The sequence below is a fragment of the Eublepharis macularius genome, chromosome 11 (assembly GCF_028583425.1).
Source record: "Eublepharis macularius isolate TG4126 chromosome 11, MPM_Emac_v1.0, whole genome shotgun sequence".
Taxonomy (NCBI): domain Eukaryota; kingdom Metazoa; phylum Chordata; class Lepidosauria; order Squamata; family Eublepharidae; genus Eublepharis; species Eublepharis macularius.
The window spans coordinates 64,587,897-64,602,922 of NC_072800.1; the positions used below are offsets into that span (position 1 = coordinate 64,587,897).

General features: G+C 40.7%; 1 protein-coding gene across 1 annotated transcript in view; it reads right to left on the bottom strand.

Moving 5' to 3' along the window:
- The window catches only part of ADAM22 (ADAM metallopeptidase domain 22), a 160,044-nt gene that overhangs the window by 33,487 nt on the left and 111,531 nt on the right, over positions 1-15,026 (bottom strand). Inside the window, exons 17-25 of the mRNA XM_054991318.1 lie at positions 10,776-10,868; positions 10,185-10,265; positions 9,960-10,010; positions 9,454-9,517; positions 8,507-8,612; positions 7,371-7,493; positions 6,811-6,979; positions 5,274-5,376; positions 1,188-1,281 (exon numbers count right to left, since the gene is read on the bottom strand). Of these exons, the coding sequence (XP_054847293.1) occupies positions 1,188-1,281; positions 5,274-5,376; positions 6,811-6,979; positions 7,371-7,493; positions 8,507-8,612; positions 9,454-9,517; positions 9,960-10,010; positions 10,185-10,265; positions 10,776-10,868 (884 nt within the window). The remainder of the gene's footprint in view (positions 1-1,187; positions 1,282-5,273; positions 5,377-6,810; positions 6,980-7,370; positions 7,494-8,506; positions 8,613-9,453; positions 9,518-9,959; positions 10,011-10,184; positions 10,266-10,775; positions 10,869-15,026) is intronic.

Genomic DNA, 15,026 nt, shown 5'->3' on the forward strand with positions numbered 1-15,026 from the left:
CAGAGCCAGCTAGGTGGTTTGAGGAAGCACATAACCAGGATTTGAAAGGCAACATGCCCCTCTCCTGTTCCCCAGCAACTGCTCTTCAGAAGCACATGACCTCTGAACAGGGAGGTTCCATTCAGATATCACAATAACCCCCCGAATGTATCCAAGCTTCTTTAAAGCCATCTAAACCAATGGCCATCGGTACATCTTGCGGCAGTGAACTCTAGGAGATAATGAAGCATTGTGAAAGAAATGCTTTTGTTTGTCTCTCCTGAATAAGTAAAAAAAAATTTTCTCTCCATTTTCTCCAGACCTTTATTCATAATAAGTATTAATGTTACTGCTATTCGTAGTATTTAAGAATCAGATGACTCAACACATGTAAGTGTAAGTATTCTTGATATTTAAGAAGATGTACTTTCAGTATATTTCATTTCAGCGGTCATTTTGTCTCAGCAATACTTTTTCACTGTAATTGCTATATTTAGATAAATACATTCAAGACAGGCCCTGACCAAATGAGGCCCCTGACAAGCAGCATCTCTGGTGTTCCCATCCTCTACCTGATTGAATTTTGAATACCTTGTTTTTATTGTAACCATCATCCATTTTCTGTCTTTGATGCATGAAGGTGCCTGAGTCAGTTGCAACTTACAAGGCAATCATAAACAGAGTTATTCTAGACTGGAGAAACTCAGTTGAGGGTTGCACTATTTATCTGGCTGCAGACACACTTAAATTCAGGTGCATAAACAGTACTTAATTAAAAAGACAAAGTACTCAAGTGATGTTCTACTTGAAAATAATTGCCACTATTAGAGAATATAGGGTTGGATCCAAAGGTTCAGCTAACACTGGAGCCTTCCTTCCATGCAAGGAGTCTTCTAGTGAATAAGGCAGGTTCTAACAGAGAAAGGCTATTAGTAAAACATAACATTTGGATCCAACACCTAGTTTTTACAATGATATTGGCATTAATGTAGACAGCACTGTATTCACCAACCCTAATGCAATGAACCAAGTAACTGTTTGTAAAGAGAGGAATTGGAAAGATGCCCAAAGGCATTTAAAAGTTGAATGGCTGAATTTATCTCCCATCATTCTTTTGCTCAGTCTAATATTCTCTTTCAGTTACATTGTTAGAGAATACTGCAGCAGCGCACATACTTTTAATGTACTAAAAATATATATGTACTTACTTGTAACCCCAAGCGGTTATGCACAGAATGAGAGCCAGTACCAAAATGGTACCAGCAATGGCACCTATAATAATATTTGTGCTAGCCGCCACACCTGGAGGAAAAAAAAATATTTGATCAGTTCATTTTGGAAAACATATGATCACCAAGCTCCATTGAAAACTTTTGATAGACTTCCTGGTTTGCTTAGAGTAACTTGTTTTATTCTTACTTTTTACTGTTATATGTATTATTTAATTTATGTTTGAATGACCTATCAGGAAATTTTCATGAGACATGACACCACCAAAGCTAGTGGGTATTCCAGTGTTGTTGTACACAGATGATGCAATTCTACTATCCCATACAACGGTGAGATTGCAAAGATCATTAAAAATCTTCTCTAAGTACTGTTCTATGTTGATAAATCATCTTAAGTCAAAGATGATAATTTTCTCTAAAAAGGGGAAATTAACTTTTTTTGCTAGCTTGTGGATGACGATGAAGTTGAACACTTTAAAAAAATTGTTTATCTTACCTATTTTGAATCAAAATTTCCACAAAAAGGCAGTATGCAATAAAATTAAACCCACTGGCTTCTTATCTCAACACGACCTAGCCACCTGGATCCATGTTATGGTAACATCAAAACTTGACTATTGTAATGCGTTATACATTGGTTTCCCATCTAAGTTAACTAGGAGGCTCCAATTGGTGCAAAATACTGCGGCTCAACTGTTACCAGGAGCGAGCAGGAGCTTGAACATCACTCCCATCCTACAGTCACTCCATTGGCTACCTATCAGTTAATGAGCTCAATGAAGCTTTTAACTTAGAAGTTATCCTGATAGTTCTCTGACAAAAAGCTGTTGGTGAGAAATTGTCATTGATTGGCTTATTATCAGATATGATTAGTGAACTTGGGAAATAGGATGCTTTTACTGTAATAAAAATATATTAAAGAGGCTGATTATGCCAGTACGGTGATTCAAGCATGTCATGCTTGGTCATCTCAGTTTTTTGGTATTCCTCCCTCAAGGCGCTTGCCATCATATACTAATAAAAGGTAAAGGTAGTCCCCTGTGCAAACACCAAGTCATTACTGACCCACAGGGGGAAGTCGCATCACAACATTTTCTTGGCAGACTTTTTACAGGGTGGTTTGTCATTGCCTTCCCCAGTCATCTACACTTTACCCCCAGAAAACTGGGTACTCATTTTACCGACCTCGGAAGGATGGAAGGCTGAGTCAACCTTCAGCCGGCTACCTGAACCCAGCTTCTGCTGGGATCGAACTCAGGTTGTGAGCAGAGCTTGGGCTGCAGTACTACAGCTCACCACTCTGCTTATCTTCTGACAATTCCATGCTTTTTAAGAGCTTTTTTTCTTGCCAGACTAACAGTGCAATCCTATGAAGAGTTCTCCAGTCTAAGCCCATTGAGATCAATGGCCTTAGGATGGCAAAATTCTTCACAGGATTGCACTGTAAATGCCAATCCCTCTATGGTCATGAAAGGCAGATATATTAAATTACCTTACTCAGAAATAACCTGTTTATGTTCCTCTGGTTCGATTTATTCTTTAGTGAATATGTTATTGGATAGTCCCCTTTATGAGTGTGGAGAAAAAATGCTTTGTTCTAGAATATATGAGAAGCCCTTTTTGAGAGAGAGTCTAAAGGCTTCCTTGCCTAGAGAAATTCCACACACACACCTCCCCAGAGAGGCCTCTTCATTTCTTACTAGTAGCAAGTTACTTTCGCTTCCGTCCTTGAGATAAGATAAGCTGTTTTAGCCGAGCCTCTATAGCTGAACGTTGTGTGTTTGAGAGTTAATTGGCAATCAAATTCGCACCTGTGGATTTGGGTCATGTGCCAAGAGCTGCAGACTTGACACATTTCCCCTTTTGCACTGGACATCTATGCTCAGGTGATATTGTCAAGCTGTGACCGGATTGGTGGTTCAGGCCTGCACCACTCTGGTTCCAACTTCCAATTAGCATAAATTGATTACCCAAAAACATGGAGTCCAAGCTTGTGGTGGGTGTCAGCAACAGACAACTGCCCTTGCCCCTTTGTTCTGCTTCTGGCTTCGTTTTGTGAGAGGGACTGAAGCTTCCATCTTTTCAGATAGCTGCTTGCTTTTATGGATCTTTGATCAAGGACTTTGTTTGCCACATTTGTGAAACCAACTTGCTTTGCCTCCTAAGTAATTACTGTGGTATGTAGAGCTAACCGCTATAGATTTCGGTTTTTTTGTTCTCACATTTTGTCTTGTGCTTGTCATAACCTTGCACTCTAATTAATAAACATTTGTATTTTTTTACCCAGTGTGGGCTACAGTGACTCTGAAGTCTCAAAGCTATAAAATCTTTGCTGAACTCACCTTGTGTGTGCTTGTGAACCACCTACCATACAAATACTCTTTTGCTGTGAACTCTACTTGCAACACTATCCTTGCAAGGTAGACTTTGCTTTGGTTAATTCCCTAACAGGCTTGGAGCATTGCTCCCTGACTCCTTAGCCTAGGGATAGATAGGGGAGCTGGTGGCAGCCTACTTTGGCAAGAGTGGGACTTTCTCCTCTTTCCTGTTTTGTAACTTGTGTGCTGTTTGCAAAAGGACCTTCCAGGCAGCCTGTGTCCCTTTCCCTCAGCTGGGCTGGGGCCCAGGGGTCTGGAACTCCTCGACAATGAGGATCTTCAATTGTGTTATATTGCTCCTCTTTTAACTGATAGGCCTGGACTACCTGTCTCTGCAGTAATACCCTTTTTATTAAGGGATAGGGTCTCTAAAGTTACACAGACAGTTGCAAAATTTTTATCAGTCCATATGTCCCTTAAGAAATATTTTTAAACAACCTCACTAGTCAAGATCTATGTATTAAGGATCTTCTAAGGAATAAAGGAAAGGAAAATTCCTTTTTAATAATGTGCCATTATAGGTGTAAAGTTCTGAAATAACCTTCCTAGGGCAGAGGAATATTTGGGATCCAGAGAGATAACCAGGATTCTTGGATGTACTGGTACACCTAGAATAGCTGGGTGGACCCTGCTCAGGGGCCCACAGAATCAGACCCCTAAGCCCAACCTATGTGAAACCGGGGGGTGGGGGGGGGAGGTCATGTGGTATTTGCTTGAAAAACAGAAAAAAAACTAGAAAGATTTCCCCATAGGAAATAATGAACCTGATTAATTTCAGAATCCTGAGGAAAAAAGGATTTAAATACTAAACAGATATGGAATACTGATTATTTATGGTCTTCCCAACACCTGAATCTGAAAAATACCAATTTTTTTTTGTGCACATCCCTAATGCAAGGTTCAAGACAGTTGAATTAATTTGTTAAAGAAAATCCTGTGTTTTGATGTTTGTGTTGCAGCACTCTCGGCTCAGGCAGTTTTCTTCCTTACCCAACCGTAACAAGTACTGCCTTGCAGACTGCAGCTTGGCTAGATCTCTAGAGTATTTAGAGGAAAATGCTTTGCTTTCTATTGAGATATGAGTTTTTTAGATCACAGAGCAGCAGACTGCATTACTCTTGGTCAATGTTATGATTAGTCTGCACTAGGTTCTTGCTAACACTAAGAGATCTTAAGTGTTTCTTGTTAAGATATTCCATAATGACACACTAGCTGAGTTGATTTCAGAATCAAGACAGTAAAAAAATAAAAACTGTTTCAAATACTTTAATTCAGACCGGGATTGCAGAGGCAGGCAACAGCAAACCACCTCTGTTAATCTCTTGCTATGAAACCCTAGCAGGGGTCGCCATAAGTTAACTATGACTTGAGGGCAGGATTTCATTTCATACTACTGCACAATCATCTTCTATGGACCAGAATCCACTTCATCAGAATAAACATCCTACAAAAGCTCATGGCACAGACATTTGTTAGCATAATAAATTTTAACAAATGCTGTTGTTTTTAATGTATGGAAAGTGAAGAATCAGTGCATACTTCCTTTGGAGTCAGATCACAGAGCAGTTTATAATCATTTCATTAAAAATATGCACCTATTTATTCAAAAATATTTACACTCTGCTTTTCTCCCAATAAATGGGAATCAAGGAGGCTTACAAATATCATTACACAAACAACACCTTACCTGGACTGGTAATATTGCTGCTTCTTTCTTGTAAGAGGGTGGTGTTACAATCTTCACCCGTCCATAACGGATCACAGACACACTGTATTTCATTACTGCAAACCTATAATAAGATAAAACCCAAGTTTTAAAATAAAACTCTGCTACATCAATTCTTAATCAAAAGACAAAAGAATAAAAGGAAAACAGCAAAAGTTATGGCGGTCTTTAAAAGTGTCTAAGAAAAGCTTATAAATATAAAAGTGGTTTCTACATTGATTTCCACCATGTTGTGGAAACATGTAGACATGTTGTGATTATGACTACTGCTCCTTATCAAGAAGTGTTCCTGGAAGGGTCAGGAGGATGTTCAAGCCCCTGAATACACACACATACTCATACATAACTGGCCACTTCCACTGCCTTATAGCTTGATTGACAAACTGGATTACTTAAAAGCAGGGGTTTTTTTTCAGGGGGAACACAGGGGAACGGAATTCCGGAACCTCTTGAAAATGGTCACATGGCTGGTGGCCCCGCCCCCTGATCTCCAGACAGAGGGGGGTTTAGATTGCCCTCCGCGCCGCTGCAGCGAATCACACAGCTTGCTTCTTCCCTTGAAATTTCTATCCAACCATGCCTAGCTAACAAAGGAACAGAAACTGTCATCTGTTCAGGATGTTCTCGGTCAAGATGTATTCAGACAGGCTTGTGCAATACAATCATGGTGAGAGGCGAAGCCCTTGTTTAAACCTTGCATTACAGAATCCCCCATTTGAAGTCTCTGGCCAGCGAACCCTCTGTTTTATGTCTATCACCTCAGCCCTGCAATTCCTTGCAGGAAAGACACATAAGGAGCACACGAAGCTCCAACACCTGCACAATCTTTCTTCACCATGAGAAATGCCAGAGAACGGGACAATCTACATGGTCAGGAGCTTCAGTGAGTGCCCTGGACTGAAGCACCGGAACAGTTCTATTGCTTTACGGTGGGATGCTCCTGCCTTTAATGAGAATCACATGAACAAGCATTCACCTAGCCTGTAATTCTTTCAGAAAGAAATATTTCAGATTTCTGCACACCAAACTCTACTGCACTGTTTACTGGATGCCCCATCCTGATTACTGGATTCGACTTAGACTACATAATCCACCTTGAGTCTTCAGCAAGGAAGGCGGACTATAAATAATGTACGTAAATAAATAAAAATAATAACAACATTCTATTTATATACCGCCCTTCAGGACAACTTAATGCCCACTCAGAGCGGTTTACAAAGTATGTCATTATTATCCCCACAACAAAACACCCTGTGAGGTGGGTGGGGCTGAGAGAGCTCCAGAGAACTGTGACTCGCCCAAGGTCACCCAGCTGGCTTCAAGTGGAGGAGTGGGGAATCAAACCCGGCTCTCCAGATCAGAGTCCCGTGCTCTTAACCACTACACCAAACTGGCTCATCTGGCTAACTTTAACAATTAAATGAATAAATGCTAATATTAAGATATTGTCAAATGGAAATGTGTGTTTTTCGCTTCAGATGCTAAAGAATAAGCATACTCCATGTCCTGAACAAATGTTGCCTCCTATACTTCCTGGGCAGGAGCTGAAGTTAAAGGAATCCACAGTAAGACATTTATGTTCCCAACATATCCTTTCAGGACCGCACGGTGTCCCATCTTCTACATAGCCAAGGTCTGCATCTTCCTCTAGCTTAACGTGACCGCCACTGCAAAACAACCAGAAACAAACCACTGTCAAATGCAGTTCAATTTTTACTACTATCTAAAATATTTTCTTCTTTTTTCCCCAAAGTTCAAAATGTGATAGAGCTAGACAGCAACAGTATCAGTTTGCTTTTCAAGATAAATGTGCAAGCTACAAAAAGTTGTATTCTACCAGCTTTGCCAGAAGTGAAACAGGGAAGAGGGGCAGATTTTGACCTCTGAAAGGTTAAATCAGGGATCATGGAACCCACGTGAAAGTCGCATGGAACCAGGAGAGGAAAGGAATCTGGCAAGATTAAGTGGGAAAGCTAGTAGGGTATACACTTTAAAAAAAATTCCACAAGGCATTCACCTACTAAGTTTTTACATTGCATATGTCATAGTAAACTTTACCTGCAGTTATAGGATTTCCCCTGAGTTTGGAACGAAGATGAAGTGATTTCACCTTCAAGTTCCCCAAGTCTTGGGGTGTTAGAGACAATGTTGGAGCACAGAAGATAGCCGCAAAGCACATCCCTGTAAGGAAAGATTGAACAGACATTAATTTAAACTAAGAAATAGGTAAACTATATTGAATACCTGCAGATTATTAGTTCTCAAAAAACCCCACCACAACCCTTGGAAATGTACAGGTTCAGAGTTAATGAAAACTAGGAGATCAATGAATATAATTTTAAAGGGAAATATCAACCACACAAGGTCTCTATTCCGATTGGGGTAAAAGTGCAGCGGGATGAAGGGTTTAGCTTGTCTACCTGTGACTCTAGTTTTTGCCAAATGAAACCAACCACTACCCCCTCACATACACACTCAGTAGCTCTGAAAGGAAACAAAAGGTAGGCAACCAGGATATTTGCCTTCCCTTCCTAACAACAACTTGGGGAATGTCAGTTTCAATCAGCAAAACCACATGGAGGAAGTACATCGACCCTCTCTGGGCACCACAATGCACACATACAGTGGCTATATCCCTTTTTAAAAAAAATTCCACTTGCAAGATATGTTCCTAGATCTCCCAGCATCAGATCTCATTTAGTTCTCAAAAGCCTTTTCATAAAGAAAAATCCTACAACAGCAGGAAGCCTTCCTCCCACTTCCTCTGCAGCCCTCTGGTGTGAAGAATTCTTTTCTGTACTTCTATAGAAGTACATGCTAATTTCTCAGATAATTTTTTTTTCACCACGTAGAAATCATCTAGCATTGCAAATGAATGTGGAAACCAGGACTTTTCTTGTTATGTGATTCTATGGCCATCAGACCATGAGAAAACCATCTGGAAGTCTAACTTCCATGTCGCCTGCTATCATCTCACTCCAAACTCAACCTCTGGGAGTAATGTGGTGGACAACAGTAACAAAGGCAGCTAGAAAAAAGACCCAGCTGGATGCTGTGGAGGAGAGGTTTTTAGGGATTGCAAATGTATGTGTCTGATAATGTGTTTTTAGGTTTGGTTCATGGCTGTGAATGTTTGGAAGAAACAGTTCTAAAATAAAATAAAGTTGCTTGGCAAAGAGAGTAGTTTAACTTACTGATTTTCACACTGTATCCAAGTATCTTTGTCTCTGCCACAGTTACCTTTCTCAGTCCCTTCTATATTCAGTCTATCATAGCAATATTTATCAGCAGCTGTCGCTTCTGAAAACAGAAATACATTTCTTTAGTTAACGACGTTTTGCTTTAAAAACAGAACTGTAATTGTAATTGTAATTTAAAGCAGAGTATAAACTATAAAATATATTTTTAGCTACTCCAAATATTTTATTTGGTTTGATCCTATGAATCTGTCTTAGAGCCTTCTGGAGCCTGTGCTAACAGACTGGATCCATGGGATCCACCTCAATGCTTCGTTCCATTACCTTTAAAATAATAATAAGCAAGCAAGGAAGGAATAATCGCAGAGTTTATAAAACACTGCATCTTCTTGAAAGCAGGCAAGTTGGAGGATGTTTTCATTTTAGGAATTTGCAGCAGCTTCGAGTGGAATGGTTAGTTATTGAATGGTCTTTTGCAGTCTTGCACTGTATTATAATAATATAATAATAATATTTGATTTATATACCGCCATTCAGGACAACTTAACACCCACTCAGAGCAGTTTACAAAGTGCATTATTATTATCCTCATGACAAGGTACATGGGGCTGAGAGAGCTCCAAGAAGCTGTGACTTACCCAAGGTCACCCAGCTGGCTTCTAGCGGAAGAGTGGGAAATCAAAACTGGTTCTCCAGATTAGAGTCCCAGCACTCTTAACCACAGAGTTGTTGTAACCCATTTTGGATCCCCCCTGGGGAGGGAGGTGGGGTATAAATGAAATAAATAAATGAAATTTAAAAAAATGGAACATAATATTTCTGACAAGGTGTGATGTCTGATAACTTCAAAACAGAGAGAGATTGAAAAAAATCACCTTATTTTTTAAAAAAATTAAATCTTATTTTTAAAAAGATCATACACAATCTTAAGAGGGTTTACTCACTTTCTCCCCAAATATATTTGCACTGTCTGTCTCTTGTTTTGCATCGTCCTCCAAAACAAATGCCCTAAAGGGAAAGCAAGAAGAGGATATAAAGCAATATTTTTTCCATATTGAAAAAGAGTATGATGTATTTTCTAAGAGCAGATTTATTTTCTACTACAGTCGGCGTTAGGGGTGTTGGAAAGTGTAGCAAGGGATGCTGGGAAGGCTTTAGACACTGTTGTGCTCCTGGTAACATCACTGGCAGCACAATGTGGGATTTCTAAATGCAGAAATAAATTAGCAGTTTTCCGATTATTTTTTTCAACCCAAGAACTTGATCTTTAAAAAAAAAAAAAACTGGGCTCATACAAAAGAAAATCGGTTCTGCAGCAGAAATTTCAGTACCTCACCTGTGTCCTTTTTACAGACCCTGTAAGCACATGAACTGACTAGACCGCCTTTGATTCTCTTATTTTATGTTGTTACAATAAACACAAAATCAAATTTAAAAAATCATACTTAACCTGTTTGTCATCACATGAATACCCATCCATTTTGTGGAGATTTGGAGAACACTAGAGATAAAGTAAAGGAAACCACTTGATTAGTTGGATTGTGAAGGAGCTTTTAAAACTGTATTATAATATCTAAAATTAATGCAAATGTAGCTTTTCACACATAACTTTCATAACTGCCTCCTTCCCCAAAATTAGTTATATCTTACTTTTGCTTTTCTTTTGAAATCTTACCTGATTTGAAGATCCTGTACAGCTCTCTGGAATATCACAATCATTTACTGCTTCCCTGCACACAACTCCCTTTGCTTCAAACTGGAAAAAGAAAGATCACAACAGATCTATATTTTGCCAATAGATTGTCCCAGAACATCCTACAACCCTTTTTTTCTGGAATGCTGAGCTGACACTACTGTGATGCTGGCACGGCTTTTCTGGTTCATTCTGTTACTGGCTGATTCCGCACATGTTGGATAATGCACTTTCAATGCACTTTATCAATCATTTGAGGTGGATTTTTTGTTCTGCACACAAAAAAATCTGTTCCAAATGATCTATAAAGAGGATTGGAAGTGCATTATCCAACGTGTGCAGAATCACTGACTGTCTTAGTGATACCTGCTCACTCACTTTGCAGACTTGGGAATAAACAGGTTTATTTACAAAGATACCCTCCCAGCAAAGGAAACTTTTCTAGTGTTTTTGTTAAACTCCAAAAATGAACTTTCAGAAAATAAGCAAATGAACTTTTAGAAAATGTCCTGCTAACCCAAATATGCATAACATAATTTTCAATTGGAAAACAAAAGCCACTTAAATACATACCTGACATTTCTTACAACACAGACCATTACTGCACTGGGAGGAAGCAGTTAGAGAGCAGGAGTTACAGCAATCACTCCCTTCCACGGTACATTCCTGAGGAGCAGAAACAACTGTGTACTGGAAGTTTGAAAAGCACACTTCATCAAAAACATCTGTATATTTTACTAACGGTTAAATAAATAAAACTCTGCAAGTGGGAGTAGCTTTAAGATTAGGGCCTTGGGGAAGGGAAGGCTACAAAAGAAAAGTAAATAAAAGTAAAAACTCCCACTCTTCTGGCTTTCTATAAATGATACAATACTGAATTATTCAAGAGGTTTTTTTTTACTCAGATAGGAGGGCTGTACTGTAAGGAAGTGGTCTCAGAGGGATGCATCAGTAGGGAAACAGGGACATAGACTTTACTACTATGTGCTACTGTTTGCTGTCTTTTGCTTTGAGTATGATCCTACCAGTTAGTTCTAGGTTGTTTTATGTACCATTCTTAGCATTGCTTATACTCTGTTTCAGCATTTCTACTCTGAACTAGATTTCGGCCAGTTTTAAATCTTACAGATTTGCATTTATAGACCCTATTACATTGTTTATTGAAAAGCCCTTGAAATTGACTGTACTAACTCAAGATGGTAATCCATCTTGGGTCTCAGTGAAAAAGGTGGATTATAAATAATGAAAATAAATAAACAGAAACAAATAAAAGGCACACATCCCTTACTATTATGGACATGTGCTGGCGTGCTGCAATGCATATGCACTGAGGAAGAGGAACAATGAGGAAGGTACTTATGGCCAAAACAAACATTACTTTTGACACAAGTTGAGTCATGAGAGCATGAGGGTTTGCTGCTCTTTCAGTGTCCCGACAAGAAATTTAGATAGCACATGCACCCCTCCCTCTTATTCTGCATAATCATTCAAACATTTACTTCACTTATACCTTACCCTTCTCCCAATGGGCATCTAAAGAGGCTTATGGGACTCTTCCATTTTATCTTCAGAAGAACCCTGTGAAGTGAATTAGGCTGAATGTGTGTGACTGGCCTGAGTGTCATGTTCTACCGCTGGCACCATGGTTCTATACGCCAGCACACCTGACTTCAACCCTGGAAACCATCAGGGATGGTGCAGGGCCTTGCTCTGTGGAAGGAGGGGGGTATACCTCAGCCTCGTTCCCTCTCAACCCACTCACAGGCCTGTTCAACCAGACTCCCAGCTGCTTCCTCCTGCCTCCAGCTTCCCAAAGCCTTCTTCTTCTTCTTCTTCTTCTTCTTCTCCTTCTCCTTCTCCTTCTCCTTCTCCTCCTCCTCCTCCTCGCTTGTTGTTCTCTCCCTCGTTTTTCCCTTTCTTCTTCCATCTCTCTCCTAAACAACCCACCATGCACCCACTCCTAACTCACCACCCCACAAGAGACCACCCACTCCTAACTCACCACCCCTTATATCCCTTTTCCCATCCCCAGCTCCACCTGCCAACCACGCCCCCAACCCTCTAGCCAGGGCTGTCTTAGGCAGCCACACCTGTGGTTGCTTTGGTGGCTGCTCTGAGCAGCCACGCCTGCACCTTCTTTGCTGGCTGCCAGGACTTCTTTGCTAATTGCCCCAAGCAGCCCCAGCTGAGGCTGCTTGTCTCCCAGTCCCACCTGGCTCTGGTTAATCCCTTCTAGCCTGCCTGCAGGTTGGGGCGTGGCTCTGTGGTGCCTTGGCTGCCTTCCCTCTACTGTTGGTAAAGTTGCTGGCTGTCCCTGCTTCCTGTGCCTTCTCCCTCTGGTCTGGTCCCCTCCTGGTTGTCCTCACTCTCCCTGCCAGCGCTCCTAGCCTCCCACTGGAGGGTGGGGCTAGCTGGCTTCCACCTGCCCCTTCTAACTCTCTGAGGCTTGGGTGCTTCTTTCCCTCCCTCGGGTGCTGGCAGGTTCTGGCCCTGGGTGTCTGTTGGGGCGGCTGGGCAGCTGTCTCCTGTCCCCTCCTTCCGGCAACTCTGGGGGCTGCGCCTCAAACCCCAGATACTGAGGTCACCTAGAAAGCTTCCATGGCAGAATCAGTCCTAGGTCTCCCAGATCCTAGTCCAGTACACTAATCACTACACTGCACTGGCTCTCTTATTTATGGCATGAAAAATCTCGGAAGATGAGCACTCCTGGATCAGACCAATTTCCTAAGGTCCAGAAACAAAGATCAAAGCCTCACCCTGCTTTTTCCCCGCAACAGCTGGCATTCAGAATTGGAGATCCAATTTATCCTAAGCTAAGTGGTGATCACTACATCCTGTGGCAACAAATCCTACACGTTAACGATGTGTTATGTGAGAAGTATTTCCTTTCATCTTGAATATACTCTCCATAACTCCACTGACTGCATCCAAGTTTTAGCATTTTCAGAGAGACCAAAAAAGTTCTCTTTCTACACAACATGCACAATTTTATGAACGTCTGTTATGTCCCGTCTCCCCCCGTTACCTCTTTTCTAGATTAAAAAGCTCCAAAGTGTTTTCTATTTAGGCAAGTACTCTAACCCTTTGATCATTATTTATGACTACCCCTTCCTGCACATTTTTCAAGTCTACTACATCCTTTTTAAGATACAGTGCCCAAACTATACAGAATATCCCACATGTGGTCTCAATGTAGGACCATACAATACTGACCATTTTATTTTCAATCCCTTCCTTAAGAATTCTTAACACAGAATCTGTTTTCTTCATTATTACTGCATTGTGAAGCCAACATTTTCAGTTAGCTACCCAGTAAATCCAATATCTCTTTCCTGGTCAGTCCCCACCAGGACAAATCCCACTCCATTCAGTGTATATGTATACACTGCCAAAATATACATCACTGTATACTTATACTGAATCTAATCAAGTCACACTGTTGCCTCCTCACCCAAATTGGGAAGAGCCACTTGGAGTTTTTCACAATCCATTATCCTGAACTATTTGGTGTCATTTGCAAACCTGCCACTTCACAGTTTACTCCCAATTCCAGATCACTTTTAAACAAATTAAATTGCTCTGACCCTGATCCTAATCCTGGGAGGATGTCACTCCATTATGAAATCTGTCCATTTATTGCTACACTCTGCTTACTCTTGCTTAGCTAGTTTCTAATCTATGATAAGATTCGTCCTATGTCTGCTTACTTGCTTCAGGAACTTTTGGTGATGGAGTTTGTGAAAAGCCAAGTACATAACTTCTATTATCATAATGCATTACACTGAATTACTGAAAGGCAGGAAACTCTTGTATGGTCAAAACACAGCAGAGACACAGAACTGGTGGGATCAGTGTTCTCTGATAGGAAAAGAAACAGCACATATCATTTTTGTTTGATTTCCCCTCTCTTGAGCATTTTATGTTGCCACTAATGAAGAAGGATCTCCCAAATGAAGGAAGAAGCCATTTTACTTTTCACCCATGCCGTTACTACATGTATTGGCTTCTAGAATTCCACAGAAAAGACAGGCAAGTTGTCTTGTATTTACTGTACTACAGTACATTTTCCCTTTTTTGCACTGTAGATTAAAAAGCATGAACAGGGACTCTTCACCAGTGACACTGTACATGTGTACATGACAAGCGCATCTTGTTCATTTCACAAAGTAGCTAGTTACAAAGAAGATACCCAAAGTTAAGGCAAGGGATTCTTTATATCTTAACGATTCCAAATTCAAAGTAAAGAGCTCTGCATCAGTCTAGAAAAGCTGATCCTGTAACTATGCATTGGAGGATGTGACGGACAGGCCCTGTTTGAGTGACAGGTCCTGAACAGAATGTTGAGAGAGAGTGGCAGTGAAGAGCAGTTATGACCGTTGAGAAGAGTTAGTTGGGAGTTTTGGCAGTTAAGGGAGACTCTGGAAAAGGAAGTCGAGGGCTAGCGACCAGAGAAGGCAGATGTGTTTAGAGAGTTCTCTGAGGACTAGTTAATGAGGTATCTGGAACGTTTAACCGTTTAAGGCTGTGCAGGAGGAAGATAAAATGTGCTTCAGTAAAGTTAATTTGTTCTGTTAACCATCTGAGTCCTGTTTGATAATTCCTGCCTATCTTATACGCCCTGAGGGGAACCAGCTCTCAGCCTGTCAGACTAAGTGGCAGAGTTTGAGGAGGTGCTGGTGCAACCAAGTGACATTCTAGTTCCAGTTTGTGTCTGTGAGAGCTGAGGAGGATTCCATTCTGTTCAGAGAGTGAACCCGCTTCCAGCCTGAGTTCTAGCCTCATGAGGAGAGGTCTACAACACACCTACTGAGCCGGAGTGTAAGT